The 26049-nt window shown below is 38.8% G+C and overlaps 2 protein-coding genes across 2 annotated transcripts; one reads left to right on the top strand and one right to left on the bottom strand.

Moving 5' to 3' along the window:
* Positions 1-1252: 1252 nt before the first annotated feature.
* Positions 1253-4489, top strand: uts1 (urotensin 1). The gene is made up of 2 exons (XM_073493064.1): positions 1253-1917; positions 2502-4489. The coding sequence occupies exons 1-2, from the start codon at positions 1807-1809 to the stop codon at positions 2943-2945; spliced, it is 555 nt and encodes a 184-aa protein (XP_073349165.1). The 5' UTR covers positions 1253-1806; the 3' UTR covers positions 2946-4489.
* Positions 4490-10202: 5713 nt separating this feature from the next.
* On the bottom strand, positions 10203-25943 carry trim54 (tripartite motif containing 54). The gene is made up of 8 exons (XM_073492259.1): positions 25487-25943; positions 23978-24156; positions 18355-18529; positions 16000-16095; positions 15674-15907; positions 12484-12506; positions 10649-10773; positions 10203-10344 (listed from the first exon to the last, which is right to left on the bottom strand). The coding sequence occupies exons 1-8, from the start codon at positions 25676-25678 to the stop codon at positions 10268-10270; spliced, it is 1101 nt and encodes a 366-aa protein (XP_073348360.1). The 5' UTR covers positions 25679-25943; the 3' UTR covers positions 10203-10267.
* Between the last annotated feature and the right edge of the window lie 106 nt (positions 25944-26049).

Genomic DNA, 26049 nt, shown 5'->3' on the forward strand with positions numbered 1-26049 from the left:
GGTGTACCAGCCTCTCCCCGGAAAGCTGGAATCCAGTTTTGATTCAGCACCAAAGCTCGCTGTGTTTTCACATTTACATCGAGGTAATTAAATTAAGAGACAGGACAGAGTCTTGTTAGCTCTCTAACCTGAACATGAGGCATGATGGAGCTGACATGTGTTTAATGTCATCAGACAGAGACTGAATGTGAGGCTTAGTGGCTTTTTTTTTTAGCAGTTTTACATTTGTACAGAGTCATAAATATTTAGTTTTTCCCCTTAAATACGAGAAGAAATAAATCCTTTGTTAATATATTTCAACCCAATTGCCAAAATAGATGTTGGCATTGTACGTTTCTGCAAACCACGAATATGTTTCTTTATGTGCAATTTTCAATTTGCATGCTTGTGTTCTGGTTTAGTATAAGCACAAAACCACTTGGATAGGGTTTAGGAAAAGATCATGGTTTGTCTTAGAATACCTGGTTCTGTTGCCACAAACACATCTGGAAAATGTCCAGACGTCTCATTCAAAATATCCAGGGGTTTAGGTTTATAAATGTATAAATGTAAAATGAAACTGGGTGACACTACCGGTATATGGAAGTATGTGGGATCACCTTTCTTCAAACTGAGCCCTGCCAACTTCCAACTAGTGAGAGAAGCACAGAGAAAAACAAAAAAAAGACTTTGGTAGAAAATGTAATCATGTCAGACCTCATGGTTCATAATGAGAAGCTAAATAGGTTTTCAAGTGTATTTCACATTCACCATGCTATTTTGTCTGCCACCGTGTACCAAATCTCTCAGGAAAATGAAGTCTGACTAGATTTAGTCCTTGAGGATATTACAGTGGTAGTTGAGGTCTATGGAAGTAATATCTTCCCAGTTACAGAATGTACAGATATAATAAGGTAGAGGTAATGTAATATTACTTCTCCCATCTCCAACCATTCAGAGCAGAGTGTTTTTACAGACCAAACTACTCATCATGTGAGTTCAGCACCATGGACAGCTCCCAGATTCATACGCTCCAAGTTTTTAAAACAGATTTTACATCTTTTTGGAGTTTTAAGCAAGTTATTTGATTGGGTGGTTTCTGGTTGGAAGTCATAACCTGCTTGCTACTTTTGCTCTGATGCAGAATGTAATCTGCAAAAGTAACTAGTAGGCAAACCTAAGTTATAAAACAAATGTAGTAGAGTAAAAGGTAGAATATTTGCCTCCATAATTCAGTGGAGTGGAAGTATAATGTAGCAGAAAAGGGAAATAATCAAGTGAAGTACAAATTCTTTAAATATTTTCTTAAGTACAGTACTTGAGTAAAAGTACTTAGTTACATTCCATCACTGGTCAAGGTAAAACATGCTTAAGTTGGACGTAAGACAGAGTAGATCTTTGTAACTGTGCAAGAGGAGATTCACTTCAGTTTAATTCAATAAAATTCAAAATAACTTTATTAGTCCTTCAAGGGAAGTTTGAATAAAGTGCAAATTACATCAGCCATTCATTAACAATCACAGAAACAGCCAAAATAGAAAGAATTAGACAATTCTATGCAACAAGAAGGAGATGGTAATAACATTTTACTGATGAAGTGCCCTTGAAACTTTCTCAAGGAATCCCCAACCTCAAGGCCCCTGCAGCCCCTCTGTATCCTCCTCTTGCCCCCCTGCTGGGAGGTCCCTCTCCCAGACCCTCAGAGGAAAATCAACCTGTCGACCCCCAGCTGTCCCTCAGGACTACACTGCCCTGTCGTCTCCATAGCTGTCCACTTTCCAATCCAGCTTCTCCGAGCCTTGCATTGACGTCAAAGCAGCAGGCTGGATGTATAAAACGCTCCGTCCTCTCCGGTCGACGCTCACAGGGACTTTTCAGACTCAGAGGAGGACAGATCCCACCGGCCGAAGTTCAGCTGCAGCATCTGGACAGAATAAAGTGAGTAGCTCTGCTTCCATTTAGTCTTTTATTATTTTATTTGGACAAATTTCTGCAAGTGAGAGCATGGCAGGTGGAGCATCTTCATCTTTGTGTCCTCTAGATACCCTCATTTTTATTCTCTTGTGCTTCTGTTAGGCTCAGCTGATATAGATGATAACTTTTGACATTTTTGTGCTTTTAAGTCAAGTTTAACCTTTTTAAAAGTTGAAAAAAATGGCTTATTTGTTCGTTTTCTCGCAGGATGCCTGCGTGATAAAATAAAAGCAGTTAAACCTAAAAATGGAGGTCAACTTTAACCAAAGCTCATGTTAAATTTGCTAGAATTAGTGACGGACTACAGTGGTAAAAATCACCCTCAATAGACAGCAAATTAACTTAATTTGGGGGCTTTAGTGTCTTAACATGAAGCCGATTGACTTGTTTTATGTTTATTTATGCGTGACAGGGGAAAATAATAATAATTTTGCATCATATGGAAGTCCAAAAAATCCAAAAGTGCGCAACATGAGTAGTTTTTAATGAGTTTTGTTGGCCGCCGCATGTTCCTGTGGATAAACTGTGTGTACTCCGTGTGGTCGCAGGACATGAAGCCAGTCCCCCTGCTCCTGCTCCTCTCCTCGGTCCTCCTCTCATCGCACCTCCGCCCCGCCGCCGGCAGACCGCGCACCCTCCCCGGCTGGCTGGATGGCAGCGGCCGCCTCCAGACGCAGCAACTTGACGAAGTGCTCCTGAGAGCGGCCGCCGCCGGAGACAGCACCGCCTCAGATCTACTTAGCGACAACCTCCTGAGGCTTCTCCAGAGGAGGACCCCGGACCCTCTGCGCCTGCTCCCAGCTGAGGAGGAGAGCCAGGACGAGGCGGTGAGGACGGCGGCGGCGCAGCTGTTGAAGCGGAGCGAGGAGCCGCCGCTGTCCATCGACCTGACCTTCCACCTGCTGAGGAATATGATCCAGATGGCGAAGATGGAGAGCCAGAGGGAGCAGGCGCAGCTCAACCGCAAAGTGCTAGACGAGGTCGGGAAGTAAAGCTCTATTTTTTTTTAATTATAGAGAAATGCCTCATTAAAACAGCCCAACCGCTGTCTATAAGTAATCAAGACCTCTGACATTAGTTGTTGTTGTGCGCCTGCCTTCTCCTCCACGCCATTTTACGCACAGATGGTGCCAAATTACGCATCACAGCATCCGCGAGTAAAATTTAAAATCTTAAGTGTTAGTTAAAGACTTTGTTGGAAAATATGGAAACGGACTCCCTCACCCTCCTCACCCTCCTCACCCCCTCTCCTCTCCACACTGGACTTTTGGAATCACTGGATTTCACACTTTAACATTTGGACACATTTGATGCGGATGTGAGCAGCGATGTTCTTTGTCTTTTGTGCCGCTGATCAAATGCTTTGATGCTCGAAGTGAAAATGAGAGATGACAAAATAAATGAATCAAAGTGGGCCAACTGAAATATTTGAAAATGTTGCCCTCAAATTACAGTCTGATTTCTCAGATCTCAAAGTTGTTGACCTCAGTGTGAACGTTTTTATTTGACATTTTAATGATGCCCCTAAAATTTGCCCCCTTTCTAGGCTATTTGTTTGCCCCTGCAGAAAAACAATAAGGTGCATTATGGGTGTTTGGCTTGTAACCACCACACATCTTGAATTGTTTTATGGTTCAGACAGACATTTCTCCACATTTTCCTACTTAAAGTAGTGGCAAAAACAAACAAGGGGCAAATTTGACTCCAGTTTATGATCAAAATTATAAATAAACACCAAATTATATAAAATAAAAAAACTTAATAGACTTAATATAACTTATTTTAGGGTGATACTTAAAATTGACATGAATGGGTTAATGGTTAAAGTCAGACTACAGACATGTTAAAGTTTCTGTGTGGGGTTCTGGCACAAAAAAGGTTCAAATTATACTGATATTACTCATAACTGATCAATTTAAGGTGTCATTTGGCAACTTAAAGTGCTGAATCGAGCCATATTAGCCCACAACTGACCTTTAAAATGAAAGAAGATGACTATAGCTCTGCAGGATTTGGAAGTCAAAACTCCTCTCCGTTGATATCCAACTCTCCTCTGTCTCTTTGTTGTTTTAAATCCACAACTTAATGTCACAGGATTGATGGAATTTGTTTTGGAAATGTATCTGAGCTGGAAAGAAAGACAAAACACTCTTCACGTTGATTTGTTTTCCATCTTCTCGCCTTCCTTTCATCCTCTGTTCTGTTTCTTCAGTTCGAGCAGGAGCACTATCACCTGTACTGTATCAACTGTAGCATGCTAATCTACAAAAAACCAAGAAAAAAAAGCTTTAATTTATTTTACTTTACTTTATTTTACTGTTTGACACTGATCACGTTGTCTTTGTTTTAGCAAAAGAAGAAAAAGCTTTTTTGCCATTTATATTTTGTAATAAAAAAGTTTGAAGTAAAACAAAAATCACTGCTTTCGATTCTGTTATTGTGCTGATTATAAATGTGTGTCGACCGATCCTAATATACAACATGATATAAGTCATCTGATGTTTTCCCATTTGTAAAAAGATCCTCCCAAAAGACAATACTGTAAAATGAAAACACTGAAAGGCAAAAATGTACCTGTAGGGAGGATTTAAATATAGTTTTCTGTTAGTTTGTCTGTCTGACAACACATTTCATTAAAATTTTGTTTATATTTCATGTCCCCTGGAGGATGATTCTTAATGATGATGGTGAACTTACTAACCTTCTTTATAGCATTACATTTACCCTTAATCAACACTTGCACAACAAAGTATCTAAAAGAAAACACTGCTTACACTAATAAAATACTTTTATTACGATAACATCTGATAAATCCTCATGTTTTTTGTCGCTGTCCTCTAGCACCACCATCAGGCAAAATATATTCCCAGCGAACACAAAAAATATTATAGGTCCCATATTATACTAATTTTCAGTTTCATGATTTTAATTTTGTCATCTACTAGAAAATGTTTGCATGTTTAATTTTACCAAACACATAACTTTTCTCTTACTGCCCATTGCTGCAGCTTCTGTCTGAACACTCCTGTCTCTTTAAGACCTTCACCTCCTGCTCTGATTGGTCAGCTCTCACAAGCCTGAGCAGGCACCACCCATCCTGTTTCCTCATCAAATCTGCTGGTGTTTTTGTAACTGTGGCCGTACTGAGGGCGGTGACTGTATAGTTGTGATATCACAACTTAACAGAAGTCTTGATGGCTCATTTAAAAGAACAGTTGTGTGTATTTCTCTGTGGACTGAGCACTTTGATACTTTCAAAGTATTTATACAGCATTTGACCTTATTTATAATCAGAAAGACCTGGAAATCTCTCTTTCTGACCTTATATTGGATCTTTAAAGTGTAAACTGTCAAAACTCTTAAATTTATTGAACCGATTTAAGCTCCTAAAGGAATAAACTTTTTCAATTTTGGCCACTTGCACAACCCTCAGGTCAAGTCATACATTTTGCTGAGCGTATTCATGCTCCTAAGGAAACAAACCCTGTTATTTTAGCATTTTTTGGCATCTGTAGCCATTCATAAGCTAACAGAGTGCAAGATAGACAGGATGAAGTGTAGCAAATGTCTCAGCTGGTCTTGAACCACTGACATTGCATGTGTGATTATCTTAAACCTCCAGCCACCAGAACGCCCTAACCCTTATGATTTTAATTACTTCTGTTGACTTTCCTCTAATACTCCCCACAGGACAAACTTTATACTTACATTCAGGTATTCAGACCAATACAAAGAAGCAGTGTTTGGGAGTTTTGTTTTATATATTCCTGGACATAAAACTGATGAATTTCGGGGTTAAATGTAATGTTTCTATCCTGTTGACTGCGTCCAGTAACTTCAGGTAAAAATAATCACTTGATGTGGCTTGTTAGTCGATAGTTTATTCCTTTATTTTCTTTTTTTATTCTGTGATGCAGAATACAAATGAGACCATGGCTGAGCTGTAGAACATAAAATATAAAAACTGCAGTGACATTTGAGTCTCAGTCACGTGTCTGTTGTATTTTATCGTTGCAAGCTTTTTTCTAGATCCATTAAGTCTGAAGGCTCAGACATGATGGAAGTGACAGTTAATGTTAATATTCTTAATGTTAATGAAACAGATAAGAGAGAAGAAACAAACACAGAAGTCAAAATGGCCTCCAGGTCCTTTGTTTGGATGACTCAGTCCAAACTGTGGGTGTGTTGTTGATTCTTCTTCCTTATCGTCCTGTGTGTGTGTGTGTGTGTGTGTGTGTGTGTGTGTGTGTGTGTGTGTGTGTGTGTGTGTGTGTGTGTGTGTGTGTGTGTGTGTGTGTGTGTGTGTGTGTGTGTGTGTGTGTGTGTGTGTGTGTGTGTTTTGGTTCAGTTTCATCTCGCCCATCGTCCGTTACACGTCATTACACATCAATCTGTACATCAAAGCAATGACAAACGTGCGTGTCGGCGTACTTTAGACTTTAATTGTTTATTTTAAAGGATAAAACGTGATGCAAAACCAAGTGCTGAAACACTTTGCGGCTGAGAGTACTTTATATTTTTCCAATCTATGGAGTGATAGGATAAAAATAATAAATCTGTAAAATAAAAAATATACAGAAGAATATATTCATTTATATGCAAACAATACATTTCTTTAGAAATATGTACAGTAATAAGTTAAAAATAGGAAATACTTATTTTATACTTTGTTTTTCTTTATATTTCAGCGTTTATTATTTTATGCATTCCTTGTTATATTTCATGTCCTTTTTTAAATTCTTAACTGTGTTTTGAACCCCAATTTTCCTATATCCCAAGACTTTTCTTCCACCAAAGAGAACCATGCAGTAACAGACTGACTAACAGCACTACAAAAATTCATGAGGGCGTGACAATGTTTTCATAATTAAATAATGAATTACATTTAGATTTAATAAAATGAAAACTCAACAGTGGCTTCAGCTTATATTTGTGCTTTATTTGTAAAAGATCGAAAAAGCCATCAGCCAGCTAACCCTTAACACAAAAACTAATCATTTCTACCTAGAAACAAGCCTCAAAGCCCATAAACAGATCAGTAATACATTTCGGAGCTCAGCCTAAAAGGAGTAAATCTTTAAAAATCAATGCCAGTGTCAAAAAATAGTTGTTCGGGTGAGAGAAAAGGACAAAAATATGGACTTTTCTTTGTAAATCAACTCTAATTCAACTCCACCACACCCAGTCTCCTGACGACCTCCACCCACCTCCTTCATACCTCATAGTTTAGACTTTCCTCCACATAAAAAAGAAAAAAATACCTCTTTGTTCAAACGCTTAAATACTTTATTAAACACTTTCTTGTCGACAACAGATCTCATAAAAATACTAAAACCTCTTCTTCATGCCTAAATTTCTTAATGGTCCTGTATGTAGGATTTAGTGGCATCTAGTGGTGAGGTTGCAGATTGCAACCAACTGAATACCCCTCATCTTACACCCCGTTTAGGAGAAACCAGGGTGGCCTCAAAAACCTTAACCAAAGAGTCATTTTGAGGTTGTTATTTCCTAGTCATATGTATACAACAACCCAAAATCCACCAGGCAGTCTTCAGGAAACCCTCCAGAAAAAGAAAAGCAAGTCATTTGCAGCACAGCCCACAGTAATGAGCTTTTCCTCCCACTCTTCAGTTTTACATCCAGCTCACTGGTATACTCATTCTCCTGCATTTATGCATAAGGGGGAAAAAAGGACAATTCTGTTCCTCAATATACAATTTGCTGCATAAATCGACAAAATAATTTAACTTACCCTGTTAGAAATGAGTCTCCACTGAAAGAAACCATTTCTGTCTTACTGACTTTAATCCCCACACTGTTTATTTTAATGAACATGTGAACACAAGTATAAACCTGGAGTCTTTACAGAAGCCTTGTGACAGAAATCTATATAAGGGCTTTAAATCCTGAAGACACACATGAACACAATCTTTTTACTTTCCCTCCCACAACACAGAATACAGTGTTAAATCCATTGTATGTGTTTCCTGTGAGCTTTACATAGAGGGATATATTTACACACAATACACTGAACAAAAGGAGACAAAGTGGGAGGCTAAAATCTGGCCGAGTCGGTCCTCGTGCATCTGGGCTGGAAACAGAAGGATAATGCATATAAAGGTATGATTTTGATTATTTATGTTTTTCTCCCATGTTGTCTTTGTTGTTTCATGTTCGTCTTGAGCACTGTGTGGATTCCTTCTTCCGGAGGATTATGGTAAACCTCTATTTCCATCTGAATCTCCTCAGAGCCACAGTGAGGACCTCGAGTAAAGAACAAAAGATGAAATATCATGAGATCAGTGCCATCATCCCACGTCCAAACAATCACCAGTGACTCTCCAGCTGCTCGCCCTAATGTACCCACGCCGCACCAATACAGCATGGATGCTGTTGTTGTTGTTGCCTTTGACTGAGTCAGCATGAAGACACTGATGCTGTCCCCTTCCTGGGTGGATGAGGGGAATCCTTTGCTCTCTGGCTGCGGCTCTCTTTACGTAAGTGGTCTCATTAGAGGCGATTTCACACTTGCCCTCTGTTCGATACACAGTGAGCTGCTGCTGACTTCAGACTGTGCACATTTCCAAATATTACAGTTAATCAGCAGAGCAACAAGAACATCTATAAACAGGCTCTGACACATTGGTATCACGTCAGTACAGTGGCTTTCTTCTGCATCTTAGACACTTGTGTGTCTGCAGGAAGCACCTCATGAAGACGTTACAAGTGAAGCTATAATGCATCATGTGTTTTTGTTTAAATACAGTATGTCACATCATATGACACTGTTCACTTAATGGAACAGTTCACCCAAAAATGAAAATTCAGTCATTAAAGAGGTCATATAATGCTAATTTTCAGGTTCACAGTTTTATTTGGGGGTCCTAGTAGAATAGGTTTACATACTTTAATTTTGAAAAAACAAATTTTTTTCATTTGGTGCATTGCTGCAGCATCCCTATTTACACTGTATCACGAACACTCCGTTTTAGCTACGGAGTGAGACATCTCGGCATAATCCAAGTCTCTGGAAGTTTGAGATCCCAAATTGATTTGAAAATACGTTATTTACACCCTTTTTTTGGCCAAAATCTTCACTGTAGCTGCTAAGCTAAAAGCGTGAGCGCACATCGAGCTTTTTTTTTCTTTCTGTTATAAAAGAAGTCCCCACCTATTTCCTACTGCACTGGGGTAAATACATGACTGAATTTTCATTTTTGGGTGGACTGTTTCTTTAAACTTGCTTGCTTCGTTTTGGCCACTTGGAGGCAGCAGAAACAAGTTGCAAATACAATATTGACATATCACCTTTTCAGTCTACAGGGCAAACTTGTTAGAAAATAGTTAGTCAAATTGTCACAGGACAACTTTATCATTTATTTGGAGTCATGTTTGCGTCGACCTGATGAATCTAGGAACAATTTTAACTCTCTTTTAGCTCAGCTTTTGGAGAGGGAAATATCTGGCTTTTTAGATGCTACATGCGTCACCATCCTCACCAGCTAGACACTAACTTCATCATTTGGTGATAAGCAGGGGGTGGGGTGAGCTTTTTTTACTGAAAATGATGCAATGAAAGTGAACAAAACCAGTAAAGTTGTCAACTGAACAGCTAAACAATGAGCTCAAAATTTCATGTAGGTATTCAGTTATATTCAGATACTATTGTTACATGAAACAAAAGGGATCTTAAAAAAGCTTTCAGTTCAGACTTTTGAATTTACAGTAATTTGTTGAAACCTCTGTCTCTGTTCAAAGATGGTCTGAACAATGTGACTGACCTCCATGACAACTGATAAACTACATCTGCTGATGAAGACCCTGAGATGCACTTCAAATCTCCACAAAAGGTTAGTAAGTCAGTAACCTTGAGGTGTTTTTTTTGTTTGTTTTTATAAAAAAAAATGTATGCTGTTTTCTATAATCCAGGACTCAAATGACAAATACAATCTTCCTTTACTAGTCCCTCACACTAGATGCTAGAGACTTACGCTACGAAGTCTAATATATGTTTGTTATAAAAACAACAAGAGGAGTCGGGCTACATCCCAGCTGATGACTGAGCCCTGTAGGCTGAATGACTAATGTGAGGAGTCTGACACTTTCTAAACCAAAATCAAACAAACCACAAAGCCTTGGCCAAGCAACACCTTGATCAATTCATCAATAGAGGTCAACAGGGAGATTCAGAACAGACACAAACACCTTGTATCGCCTTTGTTACTCTTTCAGAGAATATCAAATTATCTTCAACCTTTAAAAAGGCCCAAAACTGCACTTGAGTCTTTGAAAACAACGGCCACCTGTTTTGGTCTTAATATCTGGAGCTGAAGTCGGGTTCTGACTCTTCTCCACCGTCGTCAGGATCTTCTTCTTCATCATCTCCCACACCTAAAGACACACACAAACATGTGTACGTTAAATAAGCTCGTCTTTCCACTTAAGACACTGGTTTGACTTTTTGACCTAAGAAAATATTTATTCCAACCAAAGAGAAACAATCACATTAAGTGTTTACATTGTCCTATTGATTGGACTATCAAAGGATTGGGGTGGTGTCTGCCAACTGAGGTGGTTACATGAGGCATATTAATTATTATCACGATTATTATTGGAATATTAGGGTCAATCTCTGTTATTCTGTCACCAACATGATAAAACTTTACTCTTGTGTTGGACGACTGACTGTACATACCAGAGCAGAAGTCGATGTTCATCAGCATGACGGCGACGTCGTCTGTGTCGATGACGAAGTGGCTCATACTCTCATAACCGAGCTCTGGACGCTCAGTGTTAGAGGCCCTGGCTGCTGCTGTCATTCTGTCAACAAACACGTAAACACAGATGTCAAAATAAGACATGTTTAAGTCAAGCTGCCACAGTGTGAAAGTTTGAAACCAGTCAGATGAGTTTGACTCATACAAAGCACATCAACAAGTCAAGGCGGTTTTAAACATATCACACTTTAAAAACTGATGTATAAAATAATTCTTCAGCCTGTTGTGTTTAAATGTGACGACTCTAAATCATCTGTAGGAGAACACAAGCTGGTATTCTCTGTAACTTGACTGCAATCTGCAGCGTGTGTCGTATGGATACATTCATTAATAAATACTTAATGAGGCAAACATCCATTTCAAAGGTTATTGATGTTGATTTCAAATAAAAAGGTCAATACCGGCTCGATCCATCAGCAAACCAAACACACACACTCTGCGATCTCTGTGTCATCCCCATGTGGCCGGTCAGTGACGGCAGCACTCGGAGCAGATTTGTTTGGTTTATTGGATCATCTGCTACATAATGTATACGAAGTGATTAAACGTCTGACACAGAGCTGAGGACTGTGAGCAACACACATATGCTGCACTCGTTTCAATCTAATGATCAGTATGTTTAAATCTTCTCGTTTATCGTAGTTCTCATCACAATAATTTGATTAGTTCATGTTACAGGTGTCGTTCATGTCAGCTCCTGCAAACCCTGTAATTCAGGGCGATGATGCATCCTGGAGGTATTTTCAGCCAGGATTAAAGCAGCACGTTGCTTCTACTTCAACGGAGAAGTTAAAAGGTTAAAAAGTTGAAATGACTATAGACTTGTGTGATGATCTGCAGGGAGGGCTTCTCTGCTACCTGCAGCTTGTGTGTGTCTGCTGATCTCTGAAGAGTAAATACGTAAAAACACAATTACAGACAGCAGTGACACGTTTTCTAATAGAATGTCAGTGTGTATTGTCTCTGCACCGTCTGAACCCAGTTGGTTAACATGGGCACCGAAAGGAAGCAGGCAGAGCTGCGGTGCTCTCGCTGCGCTTCGTCTTCATTGGCGTGATGGAGGGGGCAGAAAAAGGTACCGGCAGGTTGTGAGAAGAGAAGTGCCATACGCCAAAGAGTAAAATGTAGAAGTGCTGGTGATGTGTTTCTTTACGTTTCAATTTTGTGTTTTGACAACGCTGTGCTTATGGTCTGGTTAGGTTGAGGCTCAAAAACCACGTGGTTAGGGTTAGGAAAAGATCCTATTATGGCTTAAAATACCTGGTTTTGTTGCCACAAAGACGGCTGGAAAATGTCCCGACGGTAGCAAGTCACTTTCGTTGGTTGAAACTGGCAGCAAACAGTGCTCTCTCACTTGGAAACTTTCAGCTGGTATACATGTAATCTGATCATAATACAGCACATATTGTAGAATTGTTGACAAACTTTACGTAACTGTGGTTTGCAGAAACGTACACTGCCAACATTTTATTTGGCCGACTGAGCTGCCTAATGTAGTTACATCTTCTGTGTTAAAACGCAGTGTATTTAAGATTGGTGTAGGGTTATGATGACTGCAAACGTGTACATTAAACTGTCAAATAAATGTAATGGAGTAAAATGTACAATATTTTCCTCTGACATGTGGTGGAGTAGAAGCATTACGTATAATAATACTGGAGTTAAGGACCTCAGCATTCAGTTAGTAATGATTAAAACTTGACTGCAGTCACCACATGCAGAATCAGAGCTTCACCACAAACACTCAACTTACTTTTCCAGAATGACGTTGGCGCTCTGACAGCGAAGACGACAGACAGAAAGAGACAACATTAATCACATTGTGCTTCAGTTGTCCGTGCCAACCACATCTGTCAGAAGTGTTTGTTAGACACGTCAGCGTGTAAAATAAAAACATGATTTTAAGAAATACTGCCAGCTGCCAGATTGGCCTCACGATGTTTACTACCTGCTGCCACCAACTCTATCTTCTTTAACACCTGCTGTGGCTGAACATAAAACAGTGACACCTGAGGCTCACACTTTCTCTCACTCACACGAACACACACACAAACACACACTTTCCTCACAGGAGACAGAGTGACGCAGAGACGTTGCATCAGCAGTTAAGGATGCTGGATTTAGTAACAACCTGCCAGTCTCTTCAGGGACGACCGTCCGTCTGTCTGCTGTCAAGTTTAACTAACTTTTTAACTTTGGTCACGTTTGATCGACCCTCAAATGACGTCAAACGCTTCTTTTTAACACACAAATCCTTGGATTTACAGGTCAGAGGGTTCATTGACTCAACGTTCCTTCTTAACCTTGGTGTTGGACTCGATCTTAATATTTGTACTACGCTGAAAGCTGTGATGAATTTATGGCGAAACACTCTCAAACCCATGTGGTTAAGATTAAAATAGTTTTATTATGTGACTCTGGTTCACATTTAAGGTACGTCTGGTGTAGTAGATGTAATAAAAACAAATGTTTTCACGTGTGAAACCAAGTGTTTTTCATGTGTTATTTCCATTCATAAAAACCAAGTGACAGCAACAAAACAAAACAAACAAAAAAAATGGTTTGTAGAGTGCCGTATGATTCCCTAATTGGATGTTAGGTGAGGCATAATGTGGGCAGATACGGTTCAAAAGAGTTGGAAAGTTTGAAGATGCTTTGTACAAAACTTTGAGTGAATTCTGATTCCTCAAAGTTAATCAATTCCAACCGTAGTGATGCAACACTGGTGTTTGTTTTCATCATGACACCATGATGCCACTCTGTCTGTCTGATTATGTGGGAATTAATCTGAAAGACTGAAATGTGCTTCAGGACGTGTAATGTAATGTGATATGAAATGCACGATCTGCACATCCCCTTTAAACAGACATGAGATTACGTTTAAAGGGTAATTCCACCAATTTTACAATTAAAGGGTGTTTACAGGTCTTGTGGAGTACTACTGCATATGTGAAAAAAGAAGGGAGAAGGGAAATGCTAGACCTGTGGACTGTTTTTTCAGTGTATCACCAAAAGACTTCTTGTTTATTAATAGTAGAAAAGCCTCGAAAACAGCTAAATGGGAAAGCTAATCGATACTCTAATTTGGCTTATATGTTTCAGTTAAACGCTTCAATTAAAAATGAGTTTTTGTTGTAGACATGAGTTTAGAAGTCAGTGGATTTAATGGAATCAATCCCATTAAAACAGGTGTTTGTTCATGTATGTGCATGTGATCAATTGGGTGATCAATACAGAGCACTGCAGAGACCGGCCTGCTCTTCATTATCTCTGCAGCTATATGAATTAATCATGTGTTTGTTATGTGTGAGGGTCTAAAGGTATGCAGGACCAGAGATCCAGCTCTCCTCAGGGAGGATTGTGGCAACACAGAGCCCGACACGGAGCCACCCTGCTGGGCTTACTGCTCCTGTTTCCATCCTCACCCTGCAGCTCTGCACATAAAGCTCTTCATCATCAGTGGCAGCAGCAGATATAACCTGGGGAATACTGAGAATGGATCAACCTGTCGAATGAAACCCGCAGCTGGGAAAATATCGACAGGTGGAAGGAAACTTTAAATGAAGTGGAGGAGGTGAGAACAAAATACTGCTGGAGGATCACATTTTATTGATCATACGGTTAAAATGGGAAACGTGACATTTATATATTTTAGACACCAGTAAACTAAAAGGAAACTAAACACTCAAACAAATTGAGCAATGAAACTAAATTAAAAGTTTAAACTAAACTATAATGATATCGCCTGGTTAGAAAAGAAATTAAAATAAAATAAAAAATGAACATCAATTCATTTCAGTTTTAGTTTTTTAGCACTAAGGTATCGAGTTGATTTAAACCCCTTTCGCACTGGTCAAACAAAAAACACTCGCACCCGCTAACTTCTGGCTTTTGTCTTCAGTGTGAATGTGTACAATCAGCACGTAATCCCGCGTCAATCACAGGTATGTAGCGGCCCCGGCTTCAATCGGCTGTGATGAAAACAAAACACCTGTGTGAACACACTAAGTTCCGCCCCTTCTCGGTCACGATGATGCGACGTGTGCTGAATTTACAGCTGTTAGCTTGTTAATACTTTTCCATCCGTCTCTGTTCAAGCAGCTTGAATATCATTGAACTTTAACGTTGTTAGTGGTTTCCCTGCCTGCCAGCGGCCTGATCAGTACTGCGCATGTGCGAGTCTCAACAGAGATGACAAAAAAAATTGAGATGTGTCACTCCTCAGCAATTACTATTATGACCTTTGGAAAAAACGATGTGTCTAATTCAGAATGTCATTGATTCAGATTTAAAAACAAGTTTTAGTGTCTGTCTGAAATCTGATGAGGTGTATGAGCTGCTGTCTTTTACTGTTCTGTTTTTTCGTTGCATTTGTGATGACGAACGAGACATGAAAGGCAAACTCATCTCCTAGCAATGTGAAAAAGTCAAATGCTTATTTTTAGTGGGTTTACCTGCATTTCAAAAACCCACATTTATCCATATACACTTTAATTTTGGTCTTAAAGTGGTATTATTGTCATTTTGCTATACAGAGTTGCACAATAGAGCGCAGACCTCCACCAAGGCCCAGCAGTGATGGATACCATATAACGAAAATGTAGAAAAATGCCCTTTCTTGTGTTGAAAAAACTACAAAAATATTCCTGGATCCATCTACCCTGGGCCGAGACCAATCCTACAACAAGTTTTGTTCAGTAGTTTTTGTGTAATCCTCCTGACAAACCAACCAGCCACCAAACATACAGACACAGAAGTAATTTAAGATAAAGCATCTAAAAACTATTGGATGCAACCTTTAAAATACTGACCATGCCCAGGTAAATCCTTGTATCACCCACTTGGATATTTTTCTGTTTTTGGATCAGCCGCTTAAACCCCAACAAAAGACATTGTCACGTAACTCCACCTGCAGGAGCGGGGTGATCTAAACTGTCACCCACCTGTATGAACAAAGGCATTTGTGGCTCCTCCATCATCTGAATGGCCGACTCCACCAACGTCACTGCGGCCTCCAGGTCGTCATTTTGCCGACGAATGAGAGATCGAAGGTGCTTGAGTTTATCGTCCTGTTGCTTGGTGATCAGCCCCACCAGCTCCTGCTTCCGCTCCTCCAAGATGGCCACCAGGCTGTCGAAACGGCTGGCCAGCTGTTCTCTCTGCCGCTGACCGTTCTCCTGAAGGGAGAGATGTCACCTGACATCAAAATACAAATTCAAATACAAAAATTCGGTCGGTTACTGTGTCATTAAATGTCTGTGTGTCTAACCTCTGTGTTGCGGCAGATTTGTTCCATCTGGGAGATGACTGCCTGGATGTGGTCGTTACTGGCAACCAGCATCGCGATGCCGTCGGTCAGCTCCGTCTGCAAACAATCACAACATCACCAACATTAATTTAGACAACAAAATTCCTTTTGAAAATGATGAAACTTAATTAAACTTAGAAAGGTTAATATTCTTTGAACATCTATGAAACTGAAAGATTGTTTTGACTTTCCACTAATCTGAATTTAAAAAGAGCAGAGCAGCAATGATTATTTGCTTCTTACATTAAAGGATTTGCTGTTTTTCTCTGTCTTTCCCTGGGTTTCGGACTGTTTCGGACATTCCTTGCAGCAGTCCTGCTTGACCAAAGTCTTCTTTGATCGATCAGAACTCTTGTCTATCAATACACGTGTATCTATGCAGAACCAGATTTAACATTTTCTGGTAATAAAAAGACAAATTTAGTGGATTGTGCAGTGTTTGAGGAGGAATGCACTCGTCAGTAAGCCTGTCACCAACTAAAGCCCAACAAAATGAGTCACCAGCATGCATCTGTTTAGAGTATCATGACATCATGCACATTTTGTACAGTTTTAGTGTCATTTAAGGTTTTATTAATGTAACAAATGTTCTCACCTCTGTGCAAATTAAATCACTGACTTTTGTTTCTCAGATTAACCTTTGCATGAAGATGGAGGATCAACAACTTTCGTCCACCTCATCTAAATTTCAGATGAGTGAATCAGAGACAGAGTGAGAGATGCAGAGGCCGGCGCTGAAATGTCAACAAAGCCAACTGCTCAATAACATGCCGGACACTGCTGCCGCCGCCATCTGCATGACAACACGGCTGTGCTTTGTCTTTGTGTGACTTTGTGCGTCCGCATCGTGTGAACGAATGAGTTAATAAACTTTTTTCATGTGATGCTTCTGATGTATTGGCTTGATTCTGTATTAAAGCTGGTATCACCTCAGCTGACCTTTAGAAAACCAGGTGCAATGGTGGAAAGTAACTAAGTACATTTACTCAAGTACAATTCTGAGGTACTTGTTCTTTGAGTTTTTCTTTGCTATGCTTCTTTATAATTCCACATCACTACATTTCTGAGAGAAATATCGTTCTTTGTACTCAACTACATACATTAGACACCTGTAGTTACTCTTTAGTTTAAAGATGAAGATGTCAAAATACATATAAAGTGCAATGCATCAAACAAAATGAATAGAATGAGCTCTACTGCATTAAATAATGTAACAAAGACAGCCCATTATGACTGCATAGTGAGTACTTTTAATTTTATACTTTAAGTACATTTCCTGAATAATACTCACATACTTTTACTCAAGTAAGGTTTTGAATGCAGGAGTATTTTTTAAATCGTGGAAGGTGAATAGTACGGAAGCCCTAAACAGTCATGGGTCAGATATATTATTTCCTCTGTTGATAACGAGTTACTTATTTTTGTCATCATCACCTAATAACAAATGTTGTCCTGAGATAACTAGATAATTAATTGCGAGTGGCTCATTACCTACACACTGCTCTTGGGGTGGTATTGGTACTCCTTGATCTGACACTTTCAGCTTAGAATCAGTTGTTACACTGTCAAGACATCATGTATGCATGCTGGCATGGCACTGCTGACGTGTTTTGGAGGCAAAATAGCCCCAAATGTCTCCCCTTCAGGAAAAGATCTTCATACTTCTTCCACCACTGACCGATGTGTGTGCAGGTCCTGATTTCAGTCGTTAAATACAGTTTTTACCTGTATACTCTGTATTTTCACTGGGTGTTCGTGTTCGTGTTTTGCTGTGTTTTGGAAAGAGATACCAAGATCCAAACAGAAAAGGAACAAGAAAGGCTTAAAAATAGAAACAGAAAGAAATGTGTTAGCTGAAGGATAAAGGCCATTGTCTTTTATAAGAAGTCAACACCCACATGCACTTTTTGGAGAAATGTTAGAGTTTAGACTATTGGATCCACCCTCTGATGGTCTTTTGACCTTTAAACAAGCTTAAGCCTGCGTTGGAAAAAAAAGACTTGTCAGCTAAACTTCACTCTCTTACAACACAGTAGTATATGGTACACTTCCTGAATCTTTTGGTTTTGTTTGGTTTCTTTGCTCGACAGTGAAGTGTAAAGAATTGGATTTGAGGGGAGTGATGTTGAAGTGATATTTCACAGCTGGAAAGATGGTCTTTTCATAAAACTGGGCAGTCTATGCAGCAGAAAACACAAATATTATTAAAATTGGTGCTTAAAAGAAAAAGTGAAAAAGGGCTGTGGTATTCCCTGCAACAACCACAATGCACTGCACCACATCTGACCAACAAACACTTCCGCAGTGATTCTTTACCTTCTGTCTCATGTAGACGCTGCTGAGCGGTGCCACCTCACAGTCTTTGTGTTTGCCAAACACTTTGCACATGGAGCAGGTCGGCGTCTGACAGGACAGGCAGTAGATGTTGATCTTCTCCTCATCATGGTCCTCACACATCAGCTGCTGCTGCTCTGGCTTCATGTCCACCAACCTGAAATAGAGTATAAATGTATAATGTGTAAACTGATTGTCAAAAAGGAGTATTACAGGAGTAAATGTAAGTATTCTCAACTTCTTCGGGCTCATCCCACAAAACAACTCACAGTACACATAGTATTATAGTACAAAATCACCTGGCTTCACACAAAAGCTTAAGATTTATTTATTTCTTTTAAGAATAAAAATTAAAACATTAAAACATTTAAAATAATTAACTGGCTTCAAACATGAAACATGTTTTTCTCCTGAAAATGTTTTTTTTCCAACATGTTTTCACAGATAAAAAAAAAAAAACTTTTTTCAACATTTCTCCAGTCACAAACACAGGAGAGAAAACAATTTGGATCAGACTTAGAAAATGGATCACCAGAAAAGGAAAAAAAAAAATCTCACTTGCCCCTCAGGACAAGAGAAACCACCTGTCTTCTAAGTCAGATTCAAATTATGCTAAATTCTGATTGGTGCCTAGAAGTAGGCACCAAACCTCAAACCAGTGAGAAGAGGTCAGAGAAAAGCAGAATTGCACAAATCTGTCAACGGTTCAGACTTTATAGTTCATGTAGGATCCCATCACTCGTAGTAAGGAGCTGATAAAGAAAGAAAATACTTATATTATCATAAACAAACACCAGAGTACAAACTGTGTGATTCCAACTTTTGTTTTGGAATCCTGAGTTTAATCCAAATGTCAAAGTGCAGTAAATACCATGTGCAGACGTGTAGCACCTGCAAAGTTCAAGTGAGGAAAACAAACTCATGTTTTAAAACCTTAAAAAAAGAAAAAAGATTGTTTTCACACATCCACTGTTTTACCTGCTAGATAATCCAGAGGGAGAATATTGATTTTCTTGCATAAATAACACAACAGACACAGTCTTCTGTGCTACTAGCCATCATTATAATGCACTAAAAAATATGCTTAAAATGCCCTTAAAACTTGGCCAATTTTTAATGTGATTTATGTGCATCCGTGGTATCTTGTCCAAAAGACTTGGCACCAGCGTCTGTATTGTTAAACCAGCTCACTTCTGTCATTACCGACGTATGTTGACGTCAGTGGATGATGGAAGAATCACGTCAAAAGTTTGGCTGAGATGACTCACATAAACTCAGTCAGCTGATTTTATCCAAAGGACATAATGAATGTATATTTTCTCTGTGGTTTTACGTCATTTTCCATCCAGATCTGTCACTGCATCATTTAGTCTATAAAATGTCAAAACAATTGTGAAAAATGCTCTTTGCTGTTTCCCAGATTCTTGAAATTGCTTCTTTTGTCCAACCAACAGTCCAAAACCCCCAAAACTCTTCATTTAATGTCATAAATGACAAAGAAAAGCATCAAATCCTCATGTTTAAGAAGCTGGAACCAGCAAATATTTGACATTTTTGCTTGAAATATGACTGAAATTATTAATTGATTCTCAAAATAGTTCGATTAGACAGTAGACTATAGAGCATCCTAAAAATCAAAGCCTATTGAACGGAAGCAAACATTTATGCAATAAAGGGACCTTTGTCCTCTGACGTAGGTGTCTCTGACAGAAATGATTTTTTAAGCAATGAGAACATTTTTTCCACATATAAAAAAATGATCAGATGCTACAAGTTACAAAACAAACAATCACATTTATTTTAGCCCACGCGGATAATGAGGGGAGTCCTGTCCTGCTGTCTCCTTACCAGTGACTCACTGAGCGTCTATTTTGGAGTGAAAGTGACAAATCTACACCGAGGACGACTTAAATATCACTGTGCAGTTGTAGTAGGTGTGTAGGATTATAAAACAGATGAACTGAAGAGGCTTCTACTTGGAACATTTTACTTTTTATACTAGTTTTTAAGCAGCAGTAGACTTCGTACAACAAAATGTATTTTAAAGCATCAGTTAGGTGATTGACGATAAGCAAATGAACAAAGCTAGGACCAAATTCAGGACAATAATAAAACGTTACGTATCATTGGCCTGAAGTTATTAATCATGAAAAAGGTTCACAAAGCTTGTCAAACTGCAACCAGCCTGAATCTCTGCAGCTGCCTGCAGGCACAACTCAGCAAACATCAACAAATTCACAGAGGGTACGCTACGTTCCAGCCAAGAGGTATCATGAATTATAAGTTCTGAGTTGAACATCTAAGATGAGATAGATGTTATATTACATTAAATTATTTTTTTGTGAATGAGGTGCACATTATGGAAAAGGTCACAGCTACAATACAGCTGAAAATGGACACAATTTGGATGAATGGTCACCATGGATATCAGCCATCAGCCAACATAAAGTAGTAAAATATAGAAAATTACGGAAGCCCTAAAGGGCCACGCATTCATACATTTTATTTCCTCCGTTTTCCCGTGATAACGAGTCAATTTCATTTGTTTTCTCGAGATTTTGAGTTATTATCTCGAAATAACAACTGCCGTTTTCCCGAGATAACGGGATAATTTTCTCGAGATCTCGAGATAACGAAACTTTGTTTCCCGAGATAACGATATAATTAATTCGAGATCTTGAGAAAACTACAGAAGCCCTAAAGGGCCATGCATTCATACATTTTATTTCCTCCGTTTTCCCGTGATAACAAGTTAATTTCATTTGTTTTCTCGAGATCTCGAGTTATTATCTCGAAATAACAACTGCCCTTTTCCCGAGATAACGGGAAAATTTTCTCGAGATCTCGAGATAACGAAACTTTGTTTTCCCGAGATAACGATATAATTCATTCGAGATCTCGAGATAATGACTGTGATATGATAGGCCTGAGATTATGGAGACGCCCGGGACCTCGTAGCTGGTCAGCTATGTAGTTAACGATGACATCAGGCTCACTTAGATTGTGCCGCCGATATAGCTGAAGCCTTGCTAACCGTCTTTTTAGATTACGAACACTAATGTGTATATTATCTGTAATAGCAAGGCATCATGCTATTTCAGCCTGTGTCAGGCCTTGATTAAAAAGATAAGTGACGCAGTGATCGATATGCTCCTGCTTTTCTGACATTGCTACACTGAATGATGTTTCCTGCAATGATTTAATATACTACACTATCCTTTTGTTTTCTCAAGTTTCGTTATCTCGAGATCTCGAGAAAATTATCCCGTTATCTCGGGAAAACAGCAGTTGTTATTTCGAGATAATAACTCGAGAATCTCGAGAAAACAAATGAAATTAACTTGTTATCACGGGAAAACAGAGGAAATAAAATGTATGAATGCATGGCCCTTTAGGGCTTCCGTAGAAAACAAAACGATAGTGTAGTATATTAAATCATTGCAGGAAAAATCATTCAGTGTAGCACCGCGTCACATATCTTTTCAATCAAGGCCTGACACAGGCTGAAATAGCATTATGCCTTGCTATTACAGATAATATACACATTAGTGTGCATAATCTAAAAAGACAGTTAGCAAGGCTTCAGCTATATCGGCGGCGCAATCTAAGTGAGCCTGATGTCGTCGTTAACTACATAGCTGACCAGCTACGAGGTCCCAGGCGTCTCCATAATCTCAGGCCTATCATATCACAGTCATTATCTCGAGATCTCAAATTAATTATATCGTTATCTCGGGAAAACAAAGTTTCGTTATCTCGAGATCTCAAGAAAATTAACTCATTGAAAATCACTATGTCCCATTTGCTTTTTTTGATGTATTTGTTTATGTTGTTTGTTGTTGTTATTTACTGAATTATTGTGTGTTATTTTGTTGTTGTTGGGGTTTTTTGGGGGGTCTTTATTTTTGCTTAACGTATCTTCAATCCTTGACCTTTATATGTGGAGCTATAAAGGAGAATGTAGAGATGTTTTCTTACTAAACTGTGGAATGTTTTAATTTTGTGGTATGAATAAAAAGAAGAAAATAAATAAATTAATGTTGGTCCATTTCTGCTGATGACTGGACAACTGACAGGAAAGTCACTCCTGTTTCAGCTCCACGTCTTCTACCTGTTACTAAAACTTCCATTTTGTTTTTAATCCTGTACTATAAACTCTAACTTTTATCAAAAAACTACTTTTGTACAATTGACCTGTGGTTGAAACATCAGTAGCTTCAACTGCCATGTCATCGCTGCACTTTTTACATTTTGATACAAACTTTGATATTTTATATTCCATCTTTAGTATGTTTTCAATGCATGCACATTATGTTTATGACTTGTAGTCAACAGCCAGTGCATCAATATAAAAAAAATGGTATTCATCTCCTGAGGGGAAATACAAAAAAATTAAGACAGTACATGAGCAAAAAACTGGCAGAAAGAATTCACTAAGGTGTTCAGTTGTTGTTTGATTTGATCTCTCTCAAGTACAGGCTCCTGATGTGCTGGTCGGCACCTTGCATGGCAGCCACCGCCATCAGTGTATGAATGTGTGAATTACTATAAGTCGCTTTGGACAAAAGCATCTGAAAAATGCCCTAAATGTAAATGTGTACCATGGGATGAAAACCCACGGTTATTTGTTTATCTATGGTATTGAATTCTATTGTGCTGGTGTTATTGAAAATATTTATTCTGTTTTAATTCCTTCAAGGATAATAATAATTGATACCGAATAATATTTAGAATTGTGAATTACCATAGACCGTGACATTGTGAAACTGTGATATTTTGTGATCATGAAATCTCCTAAAGTTGTAACCCTTCTCATGATCATTTGTTTGCAGTTCTGTTTTTATTCCCTAAAAATAGCTTTTTACCTATCATGTGTAAAATGATTATAGATACAAATATGTTTTAATGCTGAGAATTTGTTATAGATTAGTTTGTCGTCAAAACTGTCAAACTGAATAAAAATGAGCGTTATAAAACTTTGAAAATAATGTTTAAAAACTGTTTTAATTTAAAAAGAAACAACCATGAATTAAAAAACTCTCAGTAAATTACTCATTCATGCCATTTTCTTTCTCTTAGACTACCATATAAATCTTTTAAGCAAGTATTAGTTTGTCACCACTCACTATAAAGAAATGACTCCTGTAAGTTTGTTTTTATCAGCCTTAAAATGTTAAACTATTGTCTGCTGCCAGCTGCATTATTTTGGAGAAAGGCTGTACTCAGAACTCTGTAGACAGTAATGGAAGACAATACTGCTCTCTGGTGGTGGTCCCTCATATTACAATAACATGCAGTCTGACATCAGAGTCTATATAAAGACTTTTTCTTGTTAACCTTGTTTAAAGAAGTGACATGAATACTGATGACAGGTGGGAAGAGGAACAACATACATCTTTTTTTATTTTAATTTAGAGTATAATGCAGTATAAGTTTTAGAAACACTTAATATCTATATCTCACAACTACATTATAGTGTTTTATAAACCATTCATTAAATGCTTGTATAGAGCTTATAAATGATAAATAGGGGAGGTTAAAGTAACCTGTTTTTCTTTATAATGATTTCTAACAGTTTACCTCACTCCCTCCTGCACTCACTCACCTGGACGACTCCTGCTGTCTGTACAGGTCGATGATGTTCTCCACCAGCAGGTTCCTCGGCAGCCCGTAGACCCCGTGGCGGTCCAGGACGACCTCATGACGGCACGACGGACAGCGAAACCGACTGCCACTGATGGCCACGCTGGAGGAGCCGCGGGACTGCCACAGAGGGTTAGCTGACTGGATGAAGAGAAGGTGCAAAAAGTATTTTAAAAAACTAAAATAAAAGTGGATCTATTCAGGTTTGGGAGCTTATGATTACACAGAAAATCAATGTTCTCTCTTGTGGTCTCATTTTCTTATGTTGCTGCTCATATTGAGAGGCATCAGTGTTAAACTGAGATCATTTCCAGTTACCAGTTCCTTAAAAAGTTCCTTATAGTACATTTAATATCAGCTACTTTAAGGCTTTTAATCAAGTACTACTCATATGGGCACATTTAAATTTAACCACAGTAATATTTCAACGTGATATCTTTCATTTTACTCAAACATGACATCTGGATACTTTTTACAACACTGCACAGTTGCTGATGGCTGACACTAATCCCAGCATTAGGTGACATTTTGTGACACGAGATTCCTTCTTTCTGATGGCTTTGAACTCTGAACATGTCATGAAAATGCTGTCTTACTACAAATTCACACGCAGCTACATTTGCTTTCGGCAACAAAACTAACATTTAATCATCTTACTGACAAACTGACACTAAATATATGAATAGTTATGGTCCCAGGAGGGGAATCTGTTTTCACAGCCTGCTTATATTCATGTCTTGCAAGAAAAAACATGCAGATACAGAAAACAAATATCTATATATATCTTTATTTGGAGCTAAAGTCCGACCGATACTGGATTTTTCATTATTGATATTGGGGAGTAAAGATTCTGATATCGATATGTATCGGCCGATAATATTATAACCACAGAATATATACATAAACACACATTTTGTGCAATCATTCCTCAAATGTGGTTATCAGACGCTTGGGTCAAAGATACGGACATAATAGAGGCAGGATATTTCAGACTTTAACACTAAACTTTATTGTCCAAAATGACATCAGCTTACCGACACAATGAACTTCGCTGGAAATTTAGTAAGTATACATTACCCCAAATATGTTTTCCTGCATTATGTCCCGTTTCATACTGGCACATATCAGGCAAAATATACGCTGATACCGATATATACCTATCTGTGATAGGCCAGTATCAGCTGATAATATCAACCAACCATTATATCGATGAGGCTCTATCTGGAACACACTGAGCTCCTGGATGGACAGTGTGGAAATGGGATCAAATGGCAGGAATATGGGGCCACAGAGTAGCAGTGAGAAACATTTTTTATTTTTTCGCCGTCAGACCGAGTTCCTGTTGCTGTACCGTAATTTGAGCTATTCCTTTCATGTTAAATGAATTGAAACACCACCTCAGTTTGAAATATTGATAACTGCTTCAAGTTTTCTGGCATGAAAACTGTCAAATTAACAGACACAATCTCACCTGGAAGATGTCGCTGGCACATTTGCGGCAGACGTTGTGCTGGCAGGGCAGGATGACCACAGGTTTGGAGAACGTCTCCAGGCAGACAGGGCAGATCAGCTGCTTCTCCAGGTTCTCCATGGTGGCTCCTCGGCCAGCACCGGGCCCAGAACTGCCTGCTGATGGAGGCTTGAAGTTGAGGGCAAAGTTCATCACCTCCAAGGGCGGAAAAGTATGAAGACAGACGAGGATAACAAGCAGAGAAACACAAAGTGGGGGGTTTTCTAGCTATTTCTTTTTGAATTCAATATCCATACACGTCTGTTTATCTGTCTTGACTTTTTCTAACATTCTACCCTTAAAAAAATGTCGTCGCTGCTCATTTTTAGTCGTATTTTCTCTCCGTCTTCTGTTCTAGCACGTAGAAAGTCTCTTCCCCCAGCTGTCCATCCCTTCGCCCCTGTGCCAGCTTGTCTAACCCCATGTAAAGACCCTCCCATGCCCCTGTCTCAGTCCCACAGCAGCTAGATTGTTGACCGTTGATATTTTTAGCTCCTCAGTTTGTTCTGGCTTGGGTTACTGTC

Source organism: Pagrus major, chromosome 22, assembly GCF_040436345.1.
Source record: "Pagrus major chromosome 22, Pma_NU_1.0".
Lineage (NCBI taxonomy): Eukaryota > Metazoa > Chordata > Actinopteri > Spariformes > Sparidae > Pagrus > Pagrus major.

What these genes read in the sequence shown, in the direction of transcription:
- trim54 (XM_073492259.1), bottom strand. Translation starts at nt 25,678, where the DNA reads ATGAACTTTGCCCTCAACTTCAAGCCTCCATCAGCAGGCAGTTCTGGG. An exon ending in GTGCCAGCGACATCTTCCAG is followed by an intron (nt 24,157 to 25,486) that starts GTGAGATTGTGT and finishes CTCTTCATCCAG; the next exon opens with TCAGCTAACCCTCTGTGGCA. An exon ending in GAACATCGACTTCTGCTCTG is followed by an intron (nt 10,345 to 10,648) that starts GTATGTACAGTC and finishes GTGTGTCTTTAG; the next exon opens with GTGTGGGAGATGATGAAGAA.
- uts1 (XM_073493064.1), top strand. Translation starts at nt 1,807, where the DNA reads ATGTATAAAACGCTCCGTCCTCTCCGGTCGACGCTCACAGGGACTTTT. An exon ending in CAGCATCTGGACAGAATAAA is followed by an intron (nt 1,918 to 2,501) that starts GTGAGTAGCTCT and finishes GTGTGGTCGCAG; the next exon opens with GACATGAAGCCAGTCCCCCT.